Source organism: Bactrocera neohumeralis, chromosome 2 (genome assembly GCF_024586455.1).
Source record: "Bactrocera neohumeralis isolate Rockhampton chromosome 2, APGP_CSIRO_Bneo_wtdbg2-racon-allhic-juicebox.fasta_v2, whole genome shotgun sequence".
Lineage (NCBI taxonomy): Eukaryota > Metazoa > Arthropoda > Insecta > Diptera > Tephritidae > Bactrocera > Bactrocera neohumeralis.
The window spans coordinates 3,277,320-3,304,889 of record NC_065919.1 but is presented as its reverse complement, the minus strand read 5'-3'; the positions used below and the strand labels follow the sequence as shown (position 1 = coordinate 3,304,889).

At 38.2% G+C, this 27,570-nt stretch overlaps 3 protein-coding genes across 6 annotated transcripts in view; 1 reads left to right on the top strand and 2 right to left on the bottom strand.

The window, feature by feature from the left end:
- Positions 1–1,216: 1,216 nt before the first annotated feature.
- Positions 1,217–4,081, bottom strand: LOC126751173 (nuclear receptor subfamily 2 group F member 1-B). The gene is made up of 3 exons (XM_050461220.1): positions 3,709–4,081; positions 1,596–3,645; positions 1,217–1,504 (listed from the first exon to the last, which is right to left on the bottom strand). Exons 2-3 carry the CDS (start codon positions 2,374–2,376, stop codon positions 1,293–1,295), a joined length of 993 nt encoding a protein of 330 aa, XP_050317177.1. The 5' UTR covers positions 2,377–3,645; positions 3,709–4,081; the 3' UTR covers positions 1,217–1,292.
- A 1,533-nt stretch (positions 4,082–5,614) lies between these two features.
- LOC126751165 (protein SHQ1 homolog) lies at positions 5,615–7,805 on the top strand. Its single transcript, XM_050461211.1, has 5 exons — positions 5,615–5,920; positions 5,972–6,293; positions 6,358–6,541; positions 6,698–6,842; positions 6,901–7,805. The coding sequence occupies exons 1-5, from the start codon at positions 5,727–5,729 to the stop codon at positions 7,583–7,585; spliced, it is 1,530 nt and encodes a 509-aa protein (XP_050317168.1). The 5' UTR covers positions 5,615–5,726; the 3' UTR covers positions 7,586–7,805.
- Positions 7,806–8,032: 227 nt separating this feature from the next.
- Positions 8,033–27,570, bottom strand: part of LOC126751152 (putative epidermal cell surface receptor) — a 49,495-nt gene continuing 29,957 nt past the window's right edge. For 2 of the 4 annotated variants that reach the window (XM_050461165.1, XM_050461166.1), the window contains exons 3-10: positions 24,844–26,693; positions 16,302–16,533; positions 14,677–15,312; positions 14,265–14,525; positions 10,778–11,803; positions 10,662–10,706; positions 10,051–10,281; positions 8,033–9,758 (exon numbers count right to left, since the gene is read on the bottom strand). In XM_050461165.1, coding sequence (XP_050317122.1) covers positions 9,751–9,758; positions 10,051–10,281; positions 10,662–10,706; positions 10,778–11,803; positions 14,265–14,525; positions 14,677–15,312; positions 16,302–16,533; positions 24,844–26,693 — 4,289 coding nt within the window. In that variant the 3' untranslated portion in view covers positions 8,033–9,750. Of the gene's footprint in view, positions 9,759–10,050; positions 10,282–10,661; positions 10,707–10,777; positions 11,804–12,373; positions 13,514–14,264; positions 14,526–14,676; positions 15,313–16,301; positions 16,534–24,843; positions 26,694–27,570 lie in introns of all 4 variants that reach the window. The other 2 variants (XM_050461168.1, XM_050461167.1) reach the window with 2 other exon arrangements.

Genomic DNA, 27,570 nt, shown 5'->3' with positions numbered 1-27,570 from the left:
ACACCGCTTATGCGGTTATAGCCGAGTTTACAATAGCGCGCCAGTCGTTCTTTCTTTTCGCTGTTTGGCGTCAATTGGATATCTCAATGGTATCCAAGTCCTTCGCAACCTGGTCTTTCCAACGGAGAGGAGATCTTCAACTGCTTCGCCCGGCGGGTACGACGTCGAATACTCTCAGATCTGGAGTGTTTTCAGCAATTCAGACGACATACCCTAGCCAGCGCAGCCGCTATTTTGCTGAACTAAGTATGTCAATCTCGTCATTCCATTGACTGCGGTATTCGCCGTGGCCAATACACAAAGGACCAAACAACTTCGGCAGAACCTTTCTCTCGAAAACTCGTAACGTCGACTCATGGTATTAATGCTGATTCCAAGATAGACGAAATTATCTACGACTTCGAAGTTGTGACTGCCAACAGTGATGCGGGCGCCTACCCTGTTAATTTGATGGCGGATTATATTTCGTCTTGCCCTCGTTCACTACCTGAAGAAAGCAGAACTGACAGTGTAGTTGTTATGGCCAATGATATCGATGTCATCGGCGCACGCCAGCAGTTATACGCTCTTGTAGAAAATTAATTGCCTCCTCTTGTAGAAAACATTAGCTGGATGAAATCACAGTAAAATCGTCTTCTCGGAAAGCTCATTTAATACCAAACTGAATGAACTGCTGGTGTTAATAAGTTTTATTTTAATAATTTTGCTGTGTAAGTTTTGCGAAAAAAATCCCAAATTTTGTCAAGAAGCCGACTTCATTTTGAAAGCCGCTTTAAAGTTCGCACAACTAATTTTAAGCAGAGGAAAGCGCAGTAAAGTTCACAACAAAGCCTACATTCACAGCGCACAAGTTCTTACTTAAAACCTCCGTAAGCTCTGTCTTTACCGCCAAACATCGGCCTAATTTAGCCATAGTTCCTCGTAAATAGCCTTCACCTGCAACCCTAACTGCTATATTAGGTGGGTAAGGCATCATCCGAAGAGCACGCTTAGATTTATGGAACGTATCTAACTCACTCGCACCTCAGCACGGGGCATCCAATTAGCCAAGAGAATACTTTGAGTAAATACTTGGAACAGTTGACACCAGTGGTAAATGCTGTGTGGAAAGTACCAATATAAAAGATCTAGTAAGAGTACAAACACTATTTAGTTTGGTTAATTGCATATTCTTTATTACATTACTTATTAAGTGTTTTAAATAAAGTTTATTTGACGAAGTGAGGAACTTTCTGTTTACTAAATCCGAACTCTCTAAACAACATGAAAATCACACTCACACACAATGAAACTCACAAGTTCTTGACAATGTCTCTGACAACTGTGCGAAAAAGCGATGAGAGCAGACTGTCGTAGCAGCGTTGGGTCAATTGCCTTAAACCCAGCAGCAGCGTGCCGAAACGCAGCCAGTTCGTTTGTTGCATGGTATATCGGGCAAGCGAAACCAAAGCGCCATTTGCATGACTCTCCAGCAGCGTTGCATTCTCCGCGCTCAGGGCCAATTCTGTAATTTAACAAATATGTAGGCAATCTCTGCCAAAGATAAACTCCTACTCAATAATATCGGCACCACTGGCATCATCACCACCCCTTACCTTTCCGGCAAAGTACTAAGGTTTCAAGGAAATTCAGTTCCATCACATCGGCGCGCAGCTGCTTCGCTTCAGCGATGACACGCCGCAATTGCGGATCACCGCAGGCATCAATCATAGACGTTATGTCGAGCGACCAATGGGAGGCGCGCAACACAAAGCACTCATTCCACACGACATTCAAAATAGCCTCCTGCTGCGTGGGGGTTAGTGTACGGAATTGTTCATTGCATTTAGCCTGACGCAGACAAGTGACTAGGATTTGTGCAAGTATTTGGAAATTCACCGCATTGCCGGCGGTCAGCGCCGCAGCGTGTGGTTTCTGCTGCAGCGTTGCATAATGCGGACGATACGTATGGTGCATATAAGCACAGCGTGTCAGCGTTAAACTTTTCGAATTTGGTGCGCCATGTTTGGCCGCAGCTGCTTGAGTGCGCGGTCCGCGCTCCTCTTGCACGGCGGCTACGTTCATGCCCACGGCCAGGCAGCGTTGCAAACGACAATATGGACACCAATTGCGGCGTGCCTTATCCACAATACAATTGCCTTTTGCGGCGATGCACGTATACAGGGTACCTTTGCGCACACTACGCTTGAAGAAACACGAGCAGCCATCACAGCAAAGGATTCCGTAATGCTTACCCGAGCTCTGATCGCCACATACTTGGCAAACACTGTGTGACATATTAGCTGGGGCTAGTGTTGAGTTGATGTCATTGTACAAATGGCAGATTCTTGATCTCGGGGACTCTAGCGTGTCATCAACGCTGCGTAGATCCGTCATCCTTAAAAGCGGCGCGCTAAAACTCAACTGAAATCCTGCGTTGAGTTGCAATTGGTTTTTATAGCCGCGCTCACTTTAGGTTCTTACTCGAGTTTCTGCTGAGCTCGTCAACACCCGCATTTGTACACACATGTTGCATGCGTCCTTCGCGAGCGAGTCGTCCTTTCCAATTACATAGCCTTTGTTATTGGTTATTGTCAAGAGACATATGTATACTTGTTACTATTTTAGTTTTGTCAATCATTGTCGCGTGTCCCCTCTTATAAGACATATTTGCATACGTTCATATGTGTTTGGTTGGTTGGTCAGAAAGCGGTTATCCTGTCGAGGAACATTGCACTTCAATGGCAAAGCAAAGGTTCTCAACTTTTCATTAATAAGTCCACGAAAAATCGTCATCGGGACTTAAGTGTACCGACTGTTCGGTGGAGATTACAGTGAAATGCGATTAGTGTGAACAATGGAGTTTTAATAACTGACAGCGTTTTTGAATATAAGACCCACGGTTTTGGAGAATATGAAACGAACAGTTAGTTTATTTAAAGCATAGAAAGATAAGATTTGTATCCCCTGCTGAAAGGGCATATTATAGAAGAAATATGATGATAATAATGTCATAATCGGTACATTCAAATTCTAAAATAGTATGCCAAGTATTCGCTGACAGTCGTGTTAGTAGGAGAATAGATAGAGTCCGAGCGAAATAGAAAGGCTGCTCCAAGCGAGAAAGACATATCGTAACTGTTTTCTATAAGTCATATTCGTATTTTAACTTCCAGAAGTTTATGACTTTCGCATCATTACATAGAACAGGCCCCAGCTTAAGAATCCACAGAGAATCCATAGAGCTCTGGGTTCAGATAGGTTGCTTATGGAATAGGTATGGTAGACATATTGGTATGAAAAAATGTATAGTGGTCCCGCCGGCCGGGACAACAGAATCAAAGTCGAAAAAAAGGATTCACGAATCTTTTGGTCTAACGTCTATCTTGTACGGCTGCAGCGGTCGACCCTTGGCTTAGTGTATGTTCAGATACGCTTCAAAGGTTTGGATGTTGATTGTGTATCAACAAAGATTTCCTTCCAATAATTTGAGAACTCTTCATACTTCGTGGCAACGGCGTTCACATTGTATTAGTGATGGAACTGAGGACGTTGAGCTATAAAGATTCAGAGTCTCAATCCTTATCCAATGCTATTATGATCTGCTCTTGCAGTTTCAGTTTCCATGAAAATTTATGGTATCGAATGGTATAGCTGTTCACCGACCTTACCCGGGTTAAAGACGTAATTTATAAGTCTTAGATCAGATCCAAAAAGTCATATACTTACATATGCATTGAAGTAGCCGCTACTTCTTTTTTCTCCACTATAACTAGAACAAGTAGTTCGGTATTTAAAGCGAGCTTGCATTTGCGATAGCATTAAGTATCATCAGTCAAGTGCTCACTGTATTATGAACTATTTTTCAAGCAAGTCTTTAACATTTCGCATCATACATACGCGCTTACACAAACAGACAGTTACATAATTGCACATGTCTATATGTTTTAACATGACTGTCAATGTTTATTTACACAATGATTCCAAACCAGCAACTACCGAGAAGACCACTTAAAACTCGCCTTCAAGCAATAACAACAACATATTTCCTTTACGTTTTGTATTATGATTATTTGGCTTTCCTGCAAACAAACACACGTGCATAAGCGACTAGGTATGTGTTGTTGTAAGAGAGTGTTAGACAATTTGTCAATTGTGACGCGTCATTGTACCGTTATGGGTGTTAACAGCAATCAAAGAAGCGCTAACATTTTGCCACGTTAATAATTTGTAAATAAATAAATTGATTTGATTAGACCTTTGCCATCGCTGATTTGGGGAAAAGGTGTGCCCAGTGGGGCGTTTATGTCAAACGCGGTTGACATGGTTTAATTATTCGTTGGTAAGGCGTTCCTCACTTGGAGGAGGAGGTTATGTTAAACTACGTTTGTGCCAAAATGTTACAACTAAGCGAAAAAACATCAAGATAAGGAAAAAATTTAAAAGGTCATAAAAAAAACTGACACATACGAACGCCAAACCCTTTGAGGGTTTTACTATACTGACCTAGTACCATCACCCTGACTTGGAATTTCTCACCCCCCAGATTAGCTGTTGTACTCTGTTATTGCCTAAGGCAATGGTACAATTTCCGAAGAAACATTTATGATCGGATCACTATACCATATAGCTACCATACAAACTGAATGCTGCTTCAGATCTTAAATCATTCAAATTCATCATCAATTATGATATTTTTGTGTTAAATACAAAAAGTCTATCCTATTAATACATATAGAGGGATTCTGTAACAAGTCTCTAGTCTTTATTTGAGACATTTTGAGGCAAAGTCTCAATTTGAGACTAGTTACTATTCACTAAACAGTCTCTAGCGGTAGTCTCAAAATATTGAGACCTGGTAGTTAGCAGGTCACAAAACTAAAAATAACTCTTGTCTGCCATTTTGAATATACTGAATAGAGATCATCATAGATATTAATCGATTGTCGTTTCTTTACATTTTGTAAGCCACTCAAACACGAAAAGGTTAAAAATAAATCAATTTTACATAAATTTCGTAAATATTATGAAACAAAGTCAACATATATTTTTATTTTCATTGATAATTATGTTTTTTGACTATGTTATAGAAAATTTAATATTTGTTATCGACATATTTATTTTCATTCAAGTGTAAAAACATCTCTGAATAATGAAATGTAATAGATTTTGTGACTGTCACTTACAGAATAACTATATCATCTCAAGTCTCAAAAATTGTCTCTAACTTAAAATCTCAAATTTAGAGACTTGAGACTGTTTCAAGTTACAGAATCGCACGGATAGACAAATATTGTTTCTTACATGAATGGCAACCCTACGGTTATTTCAAACCACGGCCGGCTGTCATTTAAATAGTTCGACATTTCTTGCAGAATGTAATAGAGCGAATTTTACATTTTACAAAACACTCACATTTTATAAAATTAATATGCCATAACAAGTTCATGTACCGATTTTAAAAATGTCCACGGCAATGAAATTAACGAATTGTTGTAAATGCACTTCTTTTAGCCAGAAAAGTTGAAACTTTTGTCAAAAGCTCGAAACTTTCAAATAAATTAAATCTGGCAACACGACATTTCATTTACTTCGCCATAGTTGCTTTTCACACTGACATTCGTAAATATTTATCCGCTGTCAATAAATAAGTCAATGTGCTTAAGATTTTGGACACATTTTTTCGTTTTTTCCGGAAAAAGTTTTCAAAATTGTTAAAATTTTAGTATTTTCTTTAGTGAATAGCAATGACTTTTGAGCAGACAATACAACACACAATCGACGGAAATGTCTGTCGACTACAGATTGCGCCAGTGGAGAATAGGCGCACCAAAGCCGGCGATGGTGACGGCAAACAAACTAGCACGCCAAATCGACGCAATTGTGATATATTTGTGGAGGATCACAATTTCTACATATTCGCAGATACACGACTCTACCGGTACACACTTTTCATTAATATTAAAAATTACTTAGTTACACTTTTTTGTAGATTCCATTTGCCGGAGCGCCAATTCGACACCAAAGACATGAAAAATTTTGTTATCAATTTTAATACCCAAACAAATAATTACGAAGTAGATTTACCCTGCTTACCGCGTACAACTGAGGACCAAAAAACGCCACCAGAAAAGAGTGATGCGGAGAAAACGTGTGCGGATGGCGTAACGCCACCAAATATTGAATTGTGGAAACTGAAACGCATTACCGACAACTGCTTCCTGCGCGTGGATAAAAGTGGTGAACTGTTGAAATTCGTAGCAGATTTTGGTTATGGTTTTGCAGCGAGGTTTAAGGGGGATCTTACAGGATTTGTAAGTTCATTGGAGGAATGACAATGTATATGTTTTCAACTGAACTCTCTTTTGTACACAACAGGACGATAGATCTGCTATTGCGCAAATGCCAGAACCACGTACAGTTAGTCCGCTACAACGTAGTATTGACCGTGAAATAGACGAGCTGAAAAACTTTTCACGTGATCAGTATAAATTGAATTTCGTTGAGTTGCAAGTGCCCGAAGGTCATGAAAATCCTATGAAATACAACAATAATTATGAAGGTGTGTATATGTATTGTTTGTGGTGAAATTCTTAGCCGTATTTATTTGGATGAAAATGTAATGTAGTTAAGCAGAATTCGCTGGAAGCATATTGTGTAGTTTCTAAAATTTGTTTGTTTAGTATATATTACTTTAAGATATGCAACTATTTTCCAGATGTTAAGCTAACACGCGATGAAGAATGCCTGCTACACAATTTGACACGCAAGTCGCAAGAATCAGCGCTGTTTGTCGACTACGAACAGTCGGATGTGGATTGCGGCCTGATTTGCATACTGTTAGCAATTTGCTATGATATACGGTAACACTGAATGCTTTTCAGTTTCTCCACACACATTAACGATACAATTACTTTTCAGCACCACATCGAATGAGCCGACTTGCGAAAGCGCCTGGACGCGCAGCATTCTCTCCGCCACGCTTAGTTACTTTGAACCGTTCGAAAACATTAAAGATGTTGTTGTTAGTTTTTTACGCCGCTCACTTATTTATCCATTGTATCGCAACTACGATTTAGGGCGCTTGTGTCTGCAAGATGCCATTGATGGTTTGAAGAAAAATCCTGCATGGGTATTGAAACAGCTATTGCAAACGCATGCACTATTCGCCAGCAGCGATTATAACCAACAGATTTTTAATCAGTACTACATTGAAGATTATATACGTTATGTAGCCGATAGTAATCGTTGTGGTCCCACGCATTTGCGGCTTTTAGCGCGTAATCTGAAAAATGTGCTGCTTGATGTATCGAAAAAGCATTTACGTTTGGAATTGGGAGAAATCGAGACTGAGTTGTTGAAGGAATTGATCACAGATATGCATTTGGGTAACACTTCGACTAGCGAGGACGAAGTCGACGATGATACAGATGAAGATATTGACGATGAAGACGCTGACGACACCAATGAAGAGAGCGGCACAGAAAGTGGTGAAGATGCTACAGACTCGTCATCGACCGCGGCGTCTTCCTCTTCCAGTAGTGATACCGAGCAGAATAGTGTTATCGAACAGTGCAAAGATGTTGTGAATGTGACAAAAACTTAAAATTTTGAACTCCACTAATTACTTACTACTAGTATGTGTGCTTTTAGTTTTTTGGGTTACATACACAAGTGAAAAGCAAGAAGTCAGTGTAAGTGTAGGTTATGAAAATAATGTAATATTTATTAAATGTATGTTTTTAGTAGCCGATAAGTGATGCTTGCAAATCAATTGACATTTCCATAATGCATTTTAATAAATATTTACTTGAATTTCAAAAGTACTTTGAAGACGAGATTTATAATCAGTAATGTGGAATTTAAAGTGAGTATGGCGCGGGTATAGAAATGTACGTATGATGTACACGTGGCAACGGCAAGAAAAGTGTTTCAGATTTACTGTAATTTCAATCTCAATTTCTAATTTACCAACAAAACTCCATTTGTTCTGGAAATATAACTTTTAAATTTTCTTAACAAATAATTAGTAGAAGAAAAATGGCATGTACTATTTATGTGTATATATTTTTCGACTTTATTTATTTCATAAAGTATATATCGCTTATTACAGGCTTTACATTTTCAATATAAACTTAAATCTATACTTTAAATTTCGGTTTCCTGTGCTTGACAAACAGTTTTCTTTACAAATCATATGTTTTCAAAATATTTTAACATTTCTTTGCATACATCTGTACATATGTACATACAAGCAATTGTTTAGTTATGAGTATTTATATGCTAACATTTTAAATCTATGAAACTTTCAGCTGTTTTTCGCTCAACAAAAGTTGCTTTTATTGCAGATAATTTTTTGCTTTTTTTATAATTTGTTAGCTCTTCTGAATGTTTTTCGGGTGTTGTCACTGGCTATTGCAACTGGATTATTAGGATGGCTCATACAATTTTCGGCAAAAAATAGCAATGTGCGCACGTTTGTATGTGTAGTTTATTTTATAAGTAATTTCGTATTAATATTATACTTATGTAGATACTTCCCGATAATAACCAGGTATGCATGAGTAAAGCTAAAGCCATTTTGAAAACATTCATATGAGTAAACAGAAATAAAGGGAAAAGTAAAGTATTTTATTTTTAATAAATACATAAGTACATATATAGATATGTGTTTTTATTTTGCAAGAAACTAATTCTTTATTGCAAAACGTTTGTAATGTAAAATGAAATTTTTGTAAAACTTTGTTTGCAGTTTTTTATGTAAACACTGTGTTTTATATTTGAAGACTACGTGAATATTTTAGTGCTTAGGCAGTGTTACCATACTTAATCTTCAAAAAATCACACATATTTTTTAGGTTTTTTAGCAAAAATATTTTTTAGTCATATAAGAGTTTTTATTTTAATTTTTGGAACATAACGATTTAGAATTTAAAAAAATTGCCGAGTGATGAAAGTTATATATTTAGTACTTTTATAATTTACAAAAAAACTACTGTTATTCAAAATTTGGAAAAATCAACAAAAAATAATAACCACAAATTGCATTAGAAACGTTTTGCTTGCCGTTTGAGCTGTTTTCTTTTATTTTACTTTCTATTTACATACAAAAATATTCTTAAATACGTTACGAGATAATAGCAAGCCCTGCTTTATAGAAAAAACAAACAAAAAATGCAAAAAAAAAAAAAACAAGAACTGTAAAATTTAAAAACGAGAAAAGGAATAAAGCCTTACTCAAAAGTAATAAAAGAAAAAATATTAATTTTGTTTTCATGGCTTTTAACGAATATATGTATGTATTTTATTTTTTACAGCATTACACAATACTATAATTTTTAAGTATTGTTACCGTTGCTTCTTATAAAATGCTAACTATTAGACAACTGCATGCCAAGCGCATTATTAATTTATATTTTTTCGTGAATATGCTTATTTGTTGGCACTGCTTTCATACGAAGTTCAAAGAGAACGCACACTTAAGTTTCACATACTAGATAAAATATTAATTGACGACAAAAGAAAAAATAATAGCAATCGTAAAAAACAAAAAAACAAAAATATGTATTGAATGCAAAATATTTACAAAAGTATCGCAAGTACTTAAACAAAAATAAAAAAGAATAAAATAAAGATATGATAAAAAAGAAACTGTATCAAATAATAATGTAAAAATGTATTCCTAATTTCTAATACAACTAGGATTCGCAGCTTTTTGGCGGCCTGGCCTTTGGACAGAAAGTTCGCACGCAGCTGTGGAGCTTAGAAATGCTACAGATCTATAAGAAGAAAAGAGAAAATTATTAAATAATAACCAAAATGATAAATTAACCCGTTGTAAATGACTCAGGGTCACCTTGAACGGAAAACAAAACATATTTTTTTTTTAATAGAAAAATAAAATTTTGAGAAAAAGTATTAAATAAAAACAAAAATTATAAATTAACCCGTTGGAATTAATAACTTATTTATGTAAGTCATCAGCGACGGGTTAAAATATAAATTTTTATATTTCTCTCTTATATAATTTATTTTTATACTTTCGTTGAAGTTGTTCAATTTTATACTCACTCATTGTCTCCTGTTGTATTTCCACCTTATACGAAGGATTATCATAGGCCGCATCACTCTTTCGTGGTGGCGTTATGGACGCTGTCTGATGTACTCGTCTCCTGGTTAAAATCAGTAACAGCACAATTGTCGACATAATTGCTAAGGCAGCAACCACTGACACGACTACCAGCGGTCCATAATAATCACCGGCTGGTTGATCACCGCCGGCACTTGCTGTGAGCAGTTTTCCTGAATTAAAATAATAATTAATTGAAAGAAATTATGTCACATATCATAGACGTTTTTCGAATCGTTGTCAAAATTTTAAATTTTAAGTTAATTTGAGAGAGCTACATGCATTCTACAAGAGAAAACCACTACTTTTATAACTTCATTTTCGTAAATTCGATCACACTATTGACTAATTACTTGATTTTAAGGAGCCTTCAGAGGGTTAAACTAACATTAAACATTAAGATACTTTTCTATACGAAGTAATTTCTACAAATTTAAATGCAAATCCTAATCGTTTTTCATCGGTACGTTAAACTTAGGGTGCCCGACGAACTCCTTTTCGTTGAATAGAAGCTGGTAAAATTCAAAATAAACTTAAAAGTAATATTAATTACCCAGATCCGCAAAGAATACTTGCATCCTTTCGATAGCATTAAATACTTTACAATACGAAAGATATAATAAAAATTACTCTGTTCTTTCTACTTTTTGAAGCCAAAGCAACACTTACCAGTTTTTCCCGGCGTCGCAGGTCCACTCGGCTTCGTCATAAAGTTCACTACATTACTCTTTTTGATGTTACCATTTGTTAGATACATCTCCAGCCAGAGATGATATTTAGTGCCAGGTTTCAAGTCCATAATCAGCGTACCCGTGGTACTATCGCGTTTCGCTACCTTGAAAACGCTTGAATCTTCCTTGCCAGCATCACTCTGGTAGATAGCACGATAAATATTCACATATTTATCTTCCGGATATGGCACACCGTTCCAAGAGACCTCAACACTCTGCGACTTCACCTTAGTCACATTAACCATAACATCAAAGTTGTAGACATCAACCTTAGGCGCGGTACGCACTTTAATCATATGACCAGCCAAGAGCTCACCACCATGTCCCGCCAAAGGTATATAAAATAGACCGATTTCGTAACCAGTGTCCGGCTGCAAATTCTCAATTGTATAACTGGTGAGTGTGCGATGCACCAGCGGTGTGGATGAATAAATCTGACCGGTTAGCTCTTTGTAACGCAACTGTATACCATCAACATATTCGAGTTGCTCATCGGCGATCTTCTTCCATGTTAATTGCAACCAGGTAGAGTTTGTTTCGCTAACATTCAACTCTGGATCTTCAATATTCTTGAACACATCCTTGAAATCTGGACGATAATCTGAGATTTGTGGTGGCGGTGTAATCGTGCGATCGGCAGGTGTGGTAACTGTCAAGATCGGACTTGTCGGTTGTGAGTTTAGATCGCGTAAAATAAGTGTAATCTTAATCTTGTACAACGAATTCGGTTCCAAGCCGGGAAGATCAAATTCCATCTGTGAAGTGGCAATCAGATCTTCGGGTGGCGCAAAGATTTGTTGTTCCCAAGTAGTGGTATCGTTGCCGGGTCCATTTGTGTAACGCAGTTCAACGCGACCGTGCAGATTAACATAAGTCGGCGGTACGGTGAAGATTATGCGTATGGTCCGTGGATCGATGGCTTCCAGATTGAGAACTTCAATGCCGCTTTGCAGATTGTTGAAGCCTAGCGTGGAGCAACATGCGAAAGAGAGATAAGGTAATTAAATTTTGCTACTCAGAATGTAATGTTGCAAGTAGTTGCTACTTGTCATGCTTAAAAGGGCATAACTCAAAACTTAGATAAATAGAAATATGCCGTTTTACTGGGTAAGAGTTATAATCGGATGTATTTCTTAGGTGTATAACACTGTATTCCTACCAAAGTTGTTTCTGTTTATTATGTTAACATGTTACCACCGACCCTTTTTAGAGTTTTAGTGGATGTTATTAGTTAGTTTAGTAAAAAGTTTAGTTTTGAGAAAATAAAAGATTGAGGAAAGTGTAGAGTAGAGAAAACGTTACTTAAAAAAGTTTAAAGAATATATAATGATTCAGTGAACCGTGTTATGTTGTGTTATGTACATCGCAGTGGTCAATACGAAAGGGTTAGATGAAAGGGATAATCAGTGGAAAAACGAAACCAAATACCATGGTGAGTTAATGGCTCTAAATGTACTAGATTCTCATGTTTAATGTTAATGGATTTGTGCGTGTATGTGTGTGAACTATGGCTAAGGCTAGGCTATGAATCAACCTTTTTGACTGGGATGCACTGCGGTGGCTGCAATGGCCGGTAGCACGCCGTGTTTGGTGGACTGCGCGGTTAAGCCCACAGCGCTGGTGGTCGCCGCAAAAGTGGTGGAACCACTCGCCGTTTGTTCCTGTGCTTGTTGATTTTGCAGCAAATTGCTATTATTATTAGTATTGCTGTTGCCAGGCACATTTGCTGGATGCGTATGGGGGTTATGTGGTGGCTGTCCCAGGCCAGGGACCACTGGAAAACCGCCATAAGCCACCGGTTGGCCATCGACAATTGCAATACCATGTGGTGGTGGTGGCGGTGGCAAGCCACTATGCACGATGGGCACATATTGTGGATGCAACGGTGGTGGACCCGGTTGTTGATGGTGTATTAGTTGCTGCTGTGGCAATCCACCATTGGCGCCACTCTCATTGCCATGCCCATAGCCCGCGATGTAGGCACCCTGTACGGGCGTGTGCTGCAAGTGCTGCAAAATGTGCTCGATGCGCACGTGCGGCGATAAATTGGCTGGTGCACCTTTGAAACCGGGCGGTGGACTAGGCGGTCCTCCAGCAGGCACAATGCCTGATGGATGTGTGGCTGGTGGTCCTGCACCTAAGATATTAAACAAATCCGATTGACTAGTTGGGGCGGGTGGTTTGCCCTGTGCGATGCCATTGGGGCTGATATCGTACGGTTCGTAGGAATTATAGGGATCAAAGCGGTCCTTCGGTGGTTGTGCTGGATTGTAGAAACCATAGGGACCATTTTGGCTGGCTGTTGGTGCATGCGGATTATAGTTTACAATGTTGCCAATACCGCCAGGACGGCCCAAATGTATGGGTATGAAACCGGGTGGCACGGTGTCGTGTTCATCTTGTGGCTCATGTACATCGTATTTAACCTCATTTTGCTGCGGTTTCACAATAACCGGTTTCTTGACAAACTTCTCGTGCTTATCGTGTTTCTCGGGACGCGTATCACCATAAGGCGAGGCGCTCTTCGGCGGTTTACCATCGATGGTGGGATAGAATGCGTCACCGGGTCGACCCGAGGGTTTCTCATGTGCTTTGCTCGGATAAATATCGTTTTTATCGCTGGAGACGTGTGCTGTTATGCCGCCGATGCTGTCTGGCTCTTCGGTGGATGTTGCTGTTCGGGATGATGAAATGCGACAGATAGACAGTTGGTTTTTATGACGTTAAACGAGTATGATATTGATGACATTGGCATATTGTTTATTTACAAGAGAACGATTTGATATTATGCAATAGATTTTCACATGATGTTATTGATTTTTGGTTTTAAGATTTAGAGATTGCGTTTAGATACGTGATATGTAAGTGCACATGCCATTATGAAGCGCATTAGAAGTAACAAATAAAAGAAAAATAAAAATAAAAGATATTAGAATTAAAAAAAATCATAATGAACGATGTAAAGGCCTCATCAACAACCAATGCAAAGCAAAAATTTATAAAGTAAACGCTCGCGAATTTTTTTGCTCGGAAAATCGAGGATGACAAGTCCTTTTATGGAATCTGAAGAACGTTTCAAGCTTCTAAAACTATGTTTAATTATCGTTTGCTTTTAATTCTAAGTGGCTTAAACTCCCTGATAATATTTTTAAAAATTTAGTAGGCCATTCTTAAGCAAAATAGTTTCAAATAACCGCCCAACAGCTTCTCAAGGCAGTAGCGACTACTTAACCGTCAGTTAAGAACAAAAACCCGCCAATTAATTAGTAAAGTGTTAGGCAACCTCATTTCTCATGCAATCAACGCGCCTTAAATGCGTATACTTTAGCGAATTTCATTTTTAGCGATCGCTTTCATTACACTTTGAGCTTTCCTCTAAGGGTACCTCCTTCATAAGCAAACTTTTACGAATATTTCATATTTACCGTGAATTCCTTCAGTATTGAAGGCATGCATGGGCGGCGCCAGCGTGGACAACGCTTCATCGCCATCAGCACTACCGCCGCTCAGCTTGGGCGTCAGTGGTGCGCAGGCCCAATGCTTGCAGCATTCGTCGTCGGGTATGGGTAAAATGCGCGCCTGCGCCAGATGGCAAGGCAAATCGGGTGGCGGCCGTGCGAGCACTGGCGGGCAGGCCGGACGGCATTCCACCTTACTGTTCTCACAATAGCAGTGCTGCTCACAGCCTGTCACACGAAAGCGGCGCAATGAGCAGAGCGTGGCATGAATGTGAAATGAAAGAAAAAACAAAAAAATGTGGTTAGTGTTAATTGCTTGCTGGCAAAATTTAAATATTAATTCATGTGTTTGTGTGCGCATTTGTGTTATGCTACTCACCAGTTAGATTGGTTGGTATGGGCGACCAATTGTCGAAGGTGTGACCCAAGTAATTACACGTGCCATTATCCACGCAGCGCATCTTCTCCGGGCAGCAGTTGGGCGCTTTCGCTTCAAAATTTGCCGGTTCCGGTTCCCAACGCAAACAATGCGGATTCATTAGATCCAAACCGAATGTGGATGGACACTGCAGCTTGGCGCAATGCACACCTTCTTGCGTGCAAATGCACAACTGTTCGCAGCCGTCATGGAACTGCTGACCGTCGTGATAGTGTTGTCCTTTATATTCGCAATCGGGCGCCTCTTCACCACCGGCACCGGACAGGTCGCGCGCCTCCTCGGAACCATATTGCTCGTCGCCAATCGAGTTTTGTGCCGTCGGCGGTGAGGCCGTCTGCTCGTGATCGTCCAGCGTGACATCGCACAGCTCCAATTGACAGCAGATGTCCTTTGGATCCTTCACGTACACACACTTGTCGAGTCGCGTGTGATTGCGTTCCGGACAGCGCGATTTGCAATTCATTACGCCACCCTCGTCGCAATGGCAGATCTGTTCGCAGCCGATTTCGAGACGCTCACGGAATTTGTACACGCTGCCTTTGTAGTGGCAATCGGGTCGCGGCGCTTGTGCGGAGGCTGCGTGTCGCGAATTGAGGACGTGTGCAAATATGTAGTATTTTTTTGTTATTGTTGCATTTGTCAGCCGTAGGTGGCGTGATATGCGTTGCATTTCATTTGGGTTTGGTTGTTGTTTTTATTGTTGATGAATTTAGCGCATTTTTGTGGTTTCACATGTGTTTTCGGTTTATTGTTTTTGTTTTTGTTTTATAGCAAATGAAATGAGAAGAACAAACAAAGCTTGAATAAGCAAAATGTGGCAAATAAATCATATGAGATAATGGCATTTGTTTGATATTAAAGTTTTTCGAGCTTATGGCTTGGGTGTTTCTTATGGCATGGCCTTCCCAAGCTGTGGCGACAATGCGTTTTTTGTTGTTGGTCTTCTTTGTGAGAGTTCTTGTTTTTGTATTTCTCCTTTTGTTAGTTTTGCAAAAATTGTTATGTTGCTAAAGCAGGTGAATTACCGTTAAAGTTTATTGTTATTGTAAAAAGCAAATGCAATGAAGCACTTTGAGATCGGAAGTAGGTGCTAAAATCGACATCGAATGGAGGAGATGGTTAAAAAAATGCTTTTAGAAAATTGATGAACTAACACAGAATTTATTTTTCTTGTCTTCGCTTTACATAATTTTGCGCACCGCTTTTGGGAGAAATAAAATTTGTACTCTTTAACTCTTTGACTCTTTTGTTTCGATTTGTGATTTTTTCCAACAATTAACGAATTTTTTTTTCAAGAAAACGTATTTTTTTTAATCTGCTGGTGAACTCTTCATTATCTGCAATTTCAGTTTCAAAATGTTTTCTAACGTTACACAAATAAAATAAAAGCAAAAAAAATTCCTTGACTTTTCGGAAGTATAAATTTCACTAGATTGTCTTATGCGATATGAAAGTGATATGAAAGCAAAACTGCTAAGACAGCCACGCCTAATATAAAAAAAAATTAATAATAAAAAACCCCTTCTCCTCACTAGTAAAGCATAGCAGTTTTTCGCCACACTCACCATTCAGTCCACCTTCAGCATTCAATTCTGGTGCACTCATTGTGGGCAAGAGACCGCATTCCATGGTCGCACAGCATTCATCCACAGCCACCTGCTGGCAGTGAGTCACATCCATATGTGGCGCACCGCCAACCAGTTTGAATGTGTTACCCATGCAACGGGGTTCACAAATCCATTCGCCGCGATTGCATGTGCAACGCTCATCACAGCCGCGATTCATTGTTTCGCCATTCTGCAAAATAAGTAGAAGAAAGAGCTTGAGATGTGTGCTTTATATGATTGTGTGAAATGGTATGGAATTAGAAAAATTGAAACCGCTTAGAATCAAATAATAATATTAAGTTCGCTGTATATAAATTTTATTTCTTTCATTTAATGTATCTGCTGCCTTATGGTGCTGAGGTGGGTGCTTGTTATTCATAATTTTTTGTTAGTGACAAATATGGTTTTCATTTTCAATTAAACGTGGTTTGTTCAGTGATCGTTAATATTAATAGAAAGACACAGTTTGACATTCCTTGAAGGGCGTTCACTGAAATAATTCTATTATTTGTAAATTGCTACAATGATTCCAATGGCCATTTAGAGTTAAGTTCACATAAAAGGGCTTTTTGAATGCTTCTTTAGAGAAAACGCTATACATTTTCAAACAAGAAAGTAAGAAAAATCGTGAATTATATGTAGGTCAATGTATAACTGAGTTTCAGGATACATTTGCTTAGCAAAAAATTTTATTGCTCAATACTGCCAAGCCACTTCCAACAATGCGGCTAGAAATCAGCAATAATTCAGTATAATGAAGTCTTAAGACGGTTTTGTCATTCGCTGGGTGGAAGTCGTCAGCGATAATCAACTACATGTCTGAGTATCCGTTAATAAATTGAACTTGCTATGTGCACAGATTTCAGTTCAATTGAGGTTTTCCCGACCTCTCCAAATATGTGAAGTGTGTGTTAGTTGTCCTTGTATTATTAAAATTTTTTATTTATGCTCTTATATGGAATCTATTTGATGACAAATGTTGTCAGCCGCATCATTCATAATAAAAAAATAATAATTTAAAACTCACAAAGTGAAAAAGATGTTGTAAATAACTGATAGAACAAACAATTGCATTCAAAACAAGAATTTCTTCTGATACATGAATACTTAGCTTTTACTTGATTAGACAGTAAGCATATACAATTTATTAATATTTCTTTTACTCTTATGTAATATCACAGTATTATGACTAACCTTATGCCCAAAACACCTTCGGAACTTTATACTTTGCATTTAAGCGCATATTTGCTAAATTATCAACCATTTATATTTTTTTCCGCATTCAATTATCCAGGTAAGACTGTACACATGCATTAATAATTTCACACATAACTCAGCAACAATAGAACAACAATTTACTTACGCAACACTTTAGTATACATGTATATGCATTGTAGGCGCTTTGAGCCGTTATGTGGGTTGACTCAACAACTCTACGTCAATAGTCATTCTTATACTCGGCAATCAATTAATTATGTACGCAATTGAAAAGCAGTTGTATTGCGGTAATATTTACACATTTAATTGAACACATGCGTACACATACATACTTACATATAAATATATATATTGCTTTTGTACAATATATTACTCACTTTGTTTGTTTGGCTGGCTAATAAGGAAATACCTTAAATGGTTTCTCATGAATTGGACTCGCCTGAGTACCGGGATATATTTTAATTGTTATAAGCAACAAGTTTCGTGCTTAAGTCTTTTGTACGGTTTGCTCGGTATTTTGTTTGATAATCATTGAATTGTTAAGTGACAAGTTTTGTTTTCAAATAAATGATTTTTAAAGTGTAGATGCAATATAATATGCACTTTCTTTGCATCAGTAACTTTATTGCAATCGAGAAGTGTTGATTTAAACACAGGATGTTTGCTATCGATTCATCATGCGCCAGTCACATAATAGAATCTAGAAAAACTAATGTACTTCTAGTCTGCATCTACTTGACTACAATAACCCTTTCCAATCCGAGAAAACTAAAGCGACTGTATATATAAATTCAATACCTCCAGCTCCTTGTTGATTGTAAAGTATTTACCATTCCGAGCTGAATCACACTAAAAATGGTTTCAAAGAGTATGACTGCTACTCCAGCCTTTATTACAGTAAAGTTAAGATGCTGAACAGATATTTAAGTAATTTTTTATCTATATCGTCGGGCTAAATCTTTGAGCAAGTAAATCAGCCATCCATAGATTGGATTATACTCTCGAGTGAGGCCTGCTTTTGGATTCGATGAACCAGCGCTTGATTGATTTATACCCGACAACGATGAATAAGAATAAATAAAAGCTCTATGAATGTAAGAGCACTCGTGTTGCTCAACAAAAGCAAACGGAAGATACTTAGCTTATGTCAACTTAAAAGTATATAAAAACGCCGCTGGTGGTCTTAATGTTAACTTTGAAAATTGTTTACAAATTCTTGAGACCTACAACTTCTATTTTGTTTTTTTTTACTTGCTTATTCGGTTAAAAAGTGGAGCAACAACCAGATATGTAGATAATGGCAAGGCGCGCAAATATTTTTCAGCTGCACGTAGAGCCATTATTGCCGCCTTAGTGACTGCAGCAGCTGTTGATTGCTGAGGTAACTATGCATAAATAGGTATGTGTGCTTGTGCAGGCTTGCTTGTGGCTGGTTGACTTTTCCACTCGCAACCATATTAGGGTGCCTGTGCGCATTTTTCAACGGACTTTTACACTAAGGCTGCGGCACAAGCACACAAAATAACAAAAGCAAACAAAAAAGAAACACAAAATAACAAAAGAAAAAGAAATAACACGTAAAAATTCAAAATAAAACACAAGAAAATGAAGTAAAACAAGCCGTGCCTTTTGTTGCAATGCATTTTGGTTTGCATATGTTTTTAATTGCTGGTTTGCCATTTGTTTTTGTTGGTTTTTCACTCGCATTTGCATTCAGCTGCATTTTTGCTACAAAAAAATTGCACTTTTTGCACACAAATGCCAAAAATGATAGATTTTGCTTTTTATTCAAATTTTTGTTTTATTTAAATTTTTTTTTCAAAATGTATTTCCATAATTTGCCAAATGCAAACTGGATCTTTTGTGGCAATGTGCAGCACCTACATTTCGCTTGAAAGTTGCTCAACAAATTGCCATGCAAGCGGAAATTTTTGTGGATTTGATTTTCCAAACGACTTTCTTTGCATTTTTCGGAAGGTTGTCTGGTGGCGAGCGATTCCGCATTTGCCGGAGAGAAAACTTGTCTTCGCCTATTTACCTCGCAACCGTTTACCTATTTACAGACCTCATGCAAGATACAAGCAAACATATTTACATACCGACAATGCAAATGTGCATTTGATTTTGATTTCCGTAATTGTGTTACAACTACCGGCATCAGGCCGGCATCGGGAAGCAAATCGATAGATGAGCTTAGCCAAGTCACTAGAAAGGTGTTTATGTATTTATAGAGTAATTTGGAAAATAAAATTTTTAGTGCCGGAAGCAAATCCACTTTAATGATACATAAAATCTATAAATAATATTTAGTTAATACTTGGGTAAGATAAAAATTGGAACTAGTACAAAAGTATCAGAATTGTAAATATTTCTTTAAAAAATTTATTTCATGTGAATTACCTACCCATATATACAAGGGCGGTTCGATAAGTACACGTAAGTATAAGTGATAAGTATTTACCCGGCTATGCTTCAGTATTTTCCACATGTGTAATGAATATGCTTTATGAATATCTGCGAAGTGGGTATCAGTGGTGGTGATAACCTTTTCAAGTAATTTTTCGAATGACTTTCTTAGTTGAGAAACAGAAATAATCAGCACGCAGTGAAGTCCAGAGATTGCTGAAGATTGGTTAGTAGTTCCTTGTCAAATTTAACCTATTAGGTGATCCAATGAAATAATGAAATCGTTTTTTCTTCAACGTCGAAGGATCTCAATGAGCTCTATGACAGTCTACGTAGTTAGATCACATCTTAGGAATTTCATCAAACGATAGCCAACTACTTTCGGGTTAATGTGACCGTACCCGCCTTCAGTATCACCGTTTGAAGTTCACTGAGTTCCTTGTAATCAAGTGTGTACTGGTATGGATCAATTTGTTTGACGGCCACGAAAAAAGGCGAATCTCCGTCAAAATGCGTATAAAAAGTGACAAAAACTGTTGAGAAATGGTCTCACAGTTGTCATGCGGCTCTATGAGATGCCTATGGTATTAACTGCCGTACATTCAGTTGTTGATAATACGATTTTATATACTTATGTCACGTTATTCTCAATGGTAGCCACCGAGAGGTAACTCTTCAGTAAACTTCATTAGGCCATGTTAAAACTCGTTCAGACAATTTTTGACGGGCGCATTGAATGAGAGGAGTTGCTATATTAATACCTAAGAGTTCTTTGACTTCACCACGCGATATTGTTGGTGAAAATAAAACTATTAGTGAGATTCAGCTAACAGTAGTAGTCTACAAACATGTAGAAGTAAAATCTTTTGCGATAGTGGCGCCGTCAGGCGGTAAACTATGTACTAATTCTCTTCCTCTACGTAACCGCAACGGACCAGGATTTTAACCGGTCAAGGACTATCAAACTGGAGGCATTTCTCCAAATTACTTCAGTAATGTTTTCTGCCACTACAATAACAATAACTAAATAGTAATTATTCAAGACCTCTTTTATTAGAAGTAAGTCTTTTAAGCACTTGTAATACATTTTCCTTTGGAAAGTTCCTATGGAAGAGTTACTTTTTGCTTAAAACATTTTATATATCTCAATTGGCCAATGATATTAATTATTTGTTAAGAGTACCCCTGCTATCACACAACTGTATCCCAATAAAGTATGTACATATGTCAAAGGTCAAAGTGGTTTAAACAATAAAAGTAAACAAGACTTTACAGAGAAAATTAGCCATTTAAGGTCAACACTTTCGCAATGCCACGCCCATTGCCAGTCTTTTAATCAAACACTTGACTATGCAAAGTTATTTCGCATTGCGTCGCCACCAAGACCGGCCAACAACAACAACTATAATAACAACAAACACACAAAAGCACCTGCTAGGCGCAGACGCGCATGCGGCTCTCGTGTGGCAGGCGGAACGCGGTGGTCGGCGAGCGCATTGTGGCATGTGCATGTCCAGCAGCGCAGCTATTGACACGAAATGCGTCACGAAGCGACTGAATGCTTCACTGCCGTTTAAGTGGGCAAACAACACGACAATAAATGAAAATATTTGCAGACCATTTTGAAAAGTGAAAGTAAAATTCGATTTTTAAATTGCGTTTTCTCGTTTTTCGTTTTCATTAGCTGAGCCAACACAGCCAACGGAGCCAACAGAGCCCAGGTATACGTAAAGGCATCAATGAAAGTGCAAAATAAAATACACAAGTCAAAAGACAGATAGCCAAGCTGAAAGTAAGTATGTGCACACACACAAACGCACGCTCATATATACATATGTAAGTGCACACGTAACTGCAATATGAGTTAATATGTTTGTTTGTATGTTTGTAAGCGCTTACGGCAAGCAGACTGTGCAGGTAAAAACCCGTGTTGACGTCGCACCGACAGCTATGCAACGCTTTAATGAGTACCGGCCGGCAACACACACACACACACTTGAGTGCTTACAAATGTGTACACACAGGCACACTTATAGTTGCAAGTGCATGTGTATTGTTGCCGGTACTGGTCTGTCGGTTGCGATGGGCGCGAGTGGCGCTTCGTACCATTTGGTGGCAGCTCGATTACTGTAAACTATAAGACCATTGTAAATATTATAATTAAAGCTTTGACGAAAAGTATGACTGCTTGGCGACACCTTAAGTGGATATCGAAATTTCGATTGCATAAACGCGAATTTAATATCTGTATCGTATAATGTGGCAGCGTACGCACTTTCTTAATATGAAACTTCGTAATTTCATAACACAATTGAACTGATTTTATTCAAAGTATGTTTGTTTTAAAATTATAGTTATTTTGGACGAGTTACTGCGAGGTGATCTCTCGTTCTCTCTCTTAACACCAACTGTTACTTCATTGTAAACTTTCAGAACTAGCGATAGCACATTCATTCGAACGATATGTCCAAGTCGCCGAAGATTTAGAATTTTCACTCTCATTTTGACTTAAAGTGTGCTAGATCTAAAATAATATTTGCCATTCTCATATCAGTCCATCCATAACATTCGAAACACCTTTCACAGAATACTTCTTCCAAATTTTCAAAAAGCTTAACTTAGTGTAAATTTATCAAATATCAAATTATCGAGTTCCTTTTATAACTGTAGAGTTTTTTGTAACCCGCCTTTAAATCAGACGATTTTTCGAACTCAAAAGATTTAAGATTTCATACTATCTCCTGCATAGCTGCCGAAATCTTATATGTGAGTAATGCATAAAAGGTTCTTCTTCTTTTAAAACCGCATATATCGAACTGAAGGATATCTCGACAATATCGAACGTAATTATTATTTATTTAGCTGTTACCAATTCTCTACATTGTATGCGAGCCACTTGTTCGAAAAGAGCACTTTTAACATTTGCGAAGGTTTCAGGGTTTCAGCGCATTGTTGCGAACTGTTAGACGCTAATATGAACCATATCATACTAATTGATACATCTAACAACTAAAATCGCAAAAAAGCGTTAGAAAAATCTTAAGAACCTTAAGTTTTCGGATGAGAAATCCAGATTAGGTTAGTTTAGGAATAGATACGAAGGTACCCAAAAACGAAAAAGCAAACCATCATACATCGACAAAGTGCTTAAAGCCGATCACAAAGCTTTTAAATCTCTTGGAACTTTCTTTGAATATTGAAGGTATGAAGTTCAATAAATACGTGCAAAAGTTCACTGAAACCCTAGCTCTGTAGCTTAATTTGAGTAAAGCTGTAAGCATCATTATTTCTCCAATTTCTGGTATTGTCTTTATTCATTTAATTAGTGAATATGTGTCTTATATGGTATGTTTGCTGGTTTGACCTCTAAAATTAGATCTTAATTATATTAAATATAGTTTCTAATATATTTTCTGAATATTTCTCACTGTTCATCCATATTTTACCGATCATATAGTCCATGATCTTGTCTAAAAATACAACATCCTTGTAGTTAATATTGTTAAATAAACCTCAAACCCAAAACCTTAAGCATAAACAGCTTTTTAGTCTCGGCAACAGATTCATCAATTCAAAGGGTGCATACACGAAGGAATTCAGATTGGCTTGTTCTGAGATAAAAGTGGATATACCATATAGGATATATTCCAAGCCCGTGAAAATTGGCTTGATTTTTATATCAGCTTGTAATATTGGCTTGAGAGGTGAAAGCTGAATATTTCTTTATGTTTTATGTTGTCTTCAAAAAGATACGCCATTAAGGACTTGTGGACTATTCATAGCGGTAGTGTTCTGATGTCAGGTTGTGTGATAGAATAGCTATCTTTTAATAGCAAATAATTAGCTGGGTTATCGCCAATGTTGTCAAAAACTCCTTGAGGCTTTTTATTAAATCATATATCTCGATGAGATTGTCAAAAAAAGAAAAGGATTTAACAATAGAGTAGTGCCAATAGCTTCATATAAAACTGATGAAATGGCTTATGTGTCTGATTCGGAGTTCTTAGAATGATTAAAGGAATAATATAAGCTTCAAAGTGCTGGCGGTGAAGACTAAAATGGATTCCGTTTACTCTCACTGTTATTTTAAAGAGAGCACCACAACAAAATGGCAGTGCTTTATAAACCAAACTGCTTATTTCGTTTGTGATAAGCACTGAATTCAACATTTGCAGCTGAATTGAACTAAATACCGTTATGATGTTAAAAAAAAACTCGGTTCCCTAACAAAAACTTCAGCAATTTTCGCCAGTTCGCCGAATAAAAAATGTTACGCAATTTAATAAGTGCATAAATTACAACAAAAAAGAGAATATCGTCAAAATAAACCTGATCACTTATGTATGTATGTGTTCAGTGTGTTTTCGATTTCTGGTACGCGAGAAGAAAGTGAAAAATCTTGTTAATGAAGCGCCACAGAAATCTGGTTTTCGAAATCGTGAGCTGATTGCGAAACGCCAAGCAGTTTATTCGGGCTTTTTTGCCTCAAAGTAAAACACTATTGTTTTATCGACTGGAGCGTCCGAACGCGCATTGATTAGTAATGTGACCAAACGTAACGGCGGAAGAGTATTTAACTTCGAATAAACAGAGAAGATAAGGGAAAACCATAATTAGCAATAAGTTACATAAGTTGTGGACAATGGAGTGATACGCACTTGAAATAAATAAAATATGAAAATCAAGCATTTTCACACGTTATCTAAAGTATACATACATACATGTAATGTAACATTATATTATATAATTAAAATTTCGGTATTCTTACGCCTCTAATATAATAATACAGCGTTTGTTGTTTTTGTTGTTGTTGCAGACACCTTGTATTCACCACACAGTTTTAAGGTACACACACACACACTCATGCATCACTTACCTTGTACATTCTGTCATCGCTGCCGGTGCAGTCTTGATGCATGGCGGCCGCGCCCACCACCGGTGATGTAACCTCGGTGATCTTCAACTGATGTTCATGTTCATGCTCTTGTTGCAGCTCGTCATTGGCGCTATGATTGTTTGGGCTGTTTGCCAAAGGCTGATTTTGTTCATATTTTTGTTGCTGGTGTTGTTGTTGTTCGTAGGCGTTGTGCGTCATATCCATTTGATCGTCATCGTCCATGTTGATATCACTTAAGTCAACCAAAGCACCACTCTTATGCACAACACTTTTATTATTATTGTTGTTGTTGTTGTTGTCGCGTTCTGTGGTCACAAAGTTGTGGTAATGATAGTTCAATGGCACATCATCGTTCTCCGCCGAAATGCTATCGCCCACAGAGCGACCCTCGCCATGATAGAAGAAATGTTGTGGGAATGGTGTTGATGGTGATTCGTCATGGTTGTTGTGCGTTTCAGCGCTGTTGTTATTGTGTTCCATGCTGTCGCGTGGTATTATTGTTGGCGTTGTTTGTGCGTCCATATGATCGTGCATATGAATATGATCGTGAGACTGTCCTTCAACCATCGGCACCACAACTGGTTCTTCAATGGCATTAGATTTTATTGTTGTTGCGGACACTTCTTCTTTAGCATCTTCGTGCACAATATTCATTGCGCGTCCACGTTCCTCATTTGTCGAGTTCGACTCAGTCATTGCTGGCATAACAATTGTTTTGCTCTCTTCGGTGCTAATCGTTTTCGCAACATCCTCTCCAGTTGATTTGGTTGTCGTCTCGGTGGCCGCTTCTGTGGAACTGCTCATGTCCTCGGCAATTAGTTTAAAATCTTCCTGCTCCGCCAAGCGATCGTGTTGCTCGGAGACTATATGCTCGTGATATGGATCGTCTTCGTGTTGTGCCCCGGCTGCGTCGCCCGCAGCACCTGCAGCTGTGCTATCACTTTCGTTTTCTTTCTGCATTGCTGCAGCCATCATTGCGGCCATCATCGATTCATCGCTATTGCTGGCAGTGATCAGAGTTGCCGGATGGCGAAAGTTATTCAGGTCCTTGTCCTCTTCGAATTCATGTGATATCTGATTGATCAACACTTCAGCGGGCGTGTGCACTATCTTCTCTTCGTTGTGTGCGTCATGCTCATTATCTTCACTCTTGACACCGCCAACAGGCTGAATGTCTAACGGTTGACTGGGTTCTTTGTTCTCGGCAAAAATGTCATTCGCAGTTGAGGAGATCACATGCTCCGTCGAGTGCTCTTCAGCGATGTGATCATGTAGCGCATGTTCATCATGATGTGTGTGATCGTCATCATCACTATGTATGTGCTCGTGATCAAGCGCGTGTTCGTGCTCGTGTTCGTGTTCGTGCGCGTGTTCGTGTCCATGATGTCCGTGTATGTGTTGTATATGCTCCGCTTCATATTTGGTCAAGTGTGTGTGATTGTGATTGTGCTCAGCCTTCTCCTCTTCGATAATCTGATGCGCATGCTCGGCCAATACATGTGGTACTACGATGGCTTCATTCAGTTCGGGCGTTGCGCTAGTCGTTGTTGTTGTAATAGTTTGATGCGCACTAATGTCGCCATCATGTTCTTTATGCTCCTTTGCCTGTCGCTCGCTGCTATATTCGTAAGTGGGCGTGGTCGTTGGCTCGGTAGTGGCGATCGGTTCTATTGTGGTCACCGGTAAGCCGGATGGTGGCGCAGGCGCACTGTTGTTAGTCGTGGCCGTGCTCGGCGCAGCAGCGTCGTCATGTTGCGCCGATATTGTGGTCTCTGCTGCAGGAAGCGGTACCTCTGTTGATGAGGCTACAGTGGAATTGGCGTCAGAATCTAGAAGAAAAAAAGTTGAGGATTTTATATTAATTAATTCGGAAATTCACTAAAGAGAATAATAATATTTTAATTTTTATGCAGAATGTTGAAATACTTTTAGAAAGGTTTCAACTAAGTGGTGACTGCAGTGATAAATTAATATTGAGAGAGAGAGATAAGACTATAGGACAGAGAGAAAATACTCTTGAAAACCCGTCGCGTAAGATCATCTCATGAGATCACTGTGGTTTTGGATCAGAATAAAAGTTGGATGGGTCGCTTGACTAAACATTAAGCTCTCAGAGGTTTTATATGAACCAAAGGTCTCTAACGCAAAACCGGTTGATGGTTAGAAAGGTTTTTCGGATTCCGCAATTAATAGGCACACATATTTGATCTTAGCAGAATTTCCAAGAAACACTGTCTAAGAGGTCTGTAATAGCATAGCATTAATACATTTGACGACATTCTAAAAAATTATGCTTAATTGCTTAGCAAATCGTTGCATGAAATAAAAATGTTATTTGTTAAAAAATTAATTATTTTCCATGTCATTAAATATCTGATAATACCAGAATTCAACGCGCAAATAATTAATTACATTTCATGCCCGTAAACACAGCAAGCGAAGAGCAACAACAGTAAAAGCCAAATGCGTGAATTACGTATGTGCATAATATATACATACATACATATGTACACACTCATGACTATGTTTTACGAATTTATCTAAGCGGAGAAGCGTGTTTGGAACGTGCTTTTAACACATCCGCTGAGTGGGCACGACCCAAGCACGCGGGAGAAACGCAAGCGCCGGCACATGCACTTACTATACATACATCTATAAACACTATGTAAGTATATCTATATAATATACATATGTATGTATGAAAAT

Bases quoted from the DNA above. Each gene is read 5' to 3' on its own strand.
- LOC126751173 (XM_050461220.1), bottom strand. From the start codon at position 2,376: ATGACGGATCTACGCAGCGTTGATGACACGCTAGAGTCCCCGAGATCA. The intron at 1,505-1,595 runs GTAAGGGGTGGT...GTTAAATTACAG, and splicing joins CTTAGTACTTTGCCGGAAAG to AATTGGCCCTGAGCGCGGAG.
- LOC126751165 (XM_050461211.1), top strand. From the start codon at position 5,727: ATGACTTTTGAGCAGACAATACAACACACAATCGACGGAAATGTCTGT. The intron at 5,921-5,971 runs GTACACACTTTT...ACTTTTTTGTAG, and splicing joins GCAGATACACGACTCTACCG to ATTCCATTTGCCGGAGCGCC. The intron at 6,294-6,357 runs GTAAGTTCATTG...TGTACACAACAG, and splicing joins AGGGGGATCTTACAGGATTT to GACGATAGATCTGCTATTGC.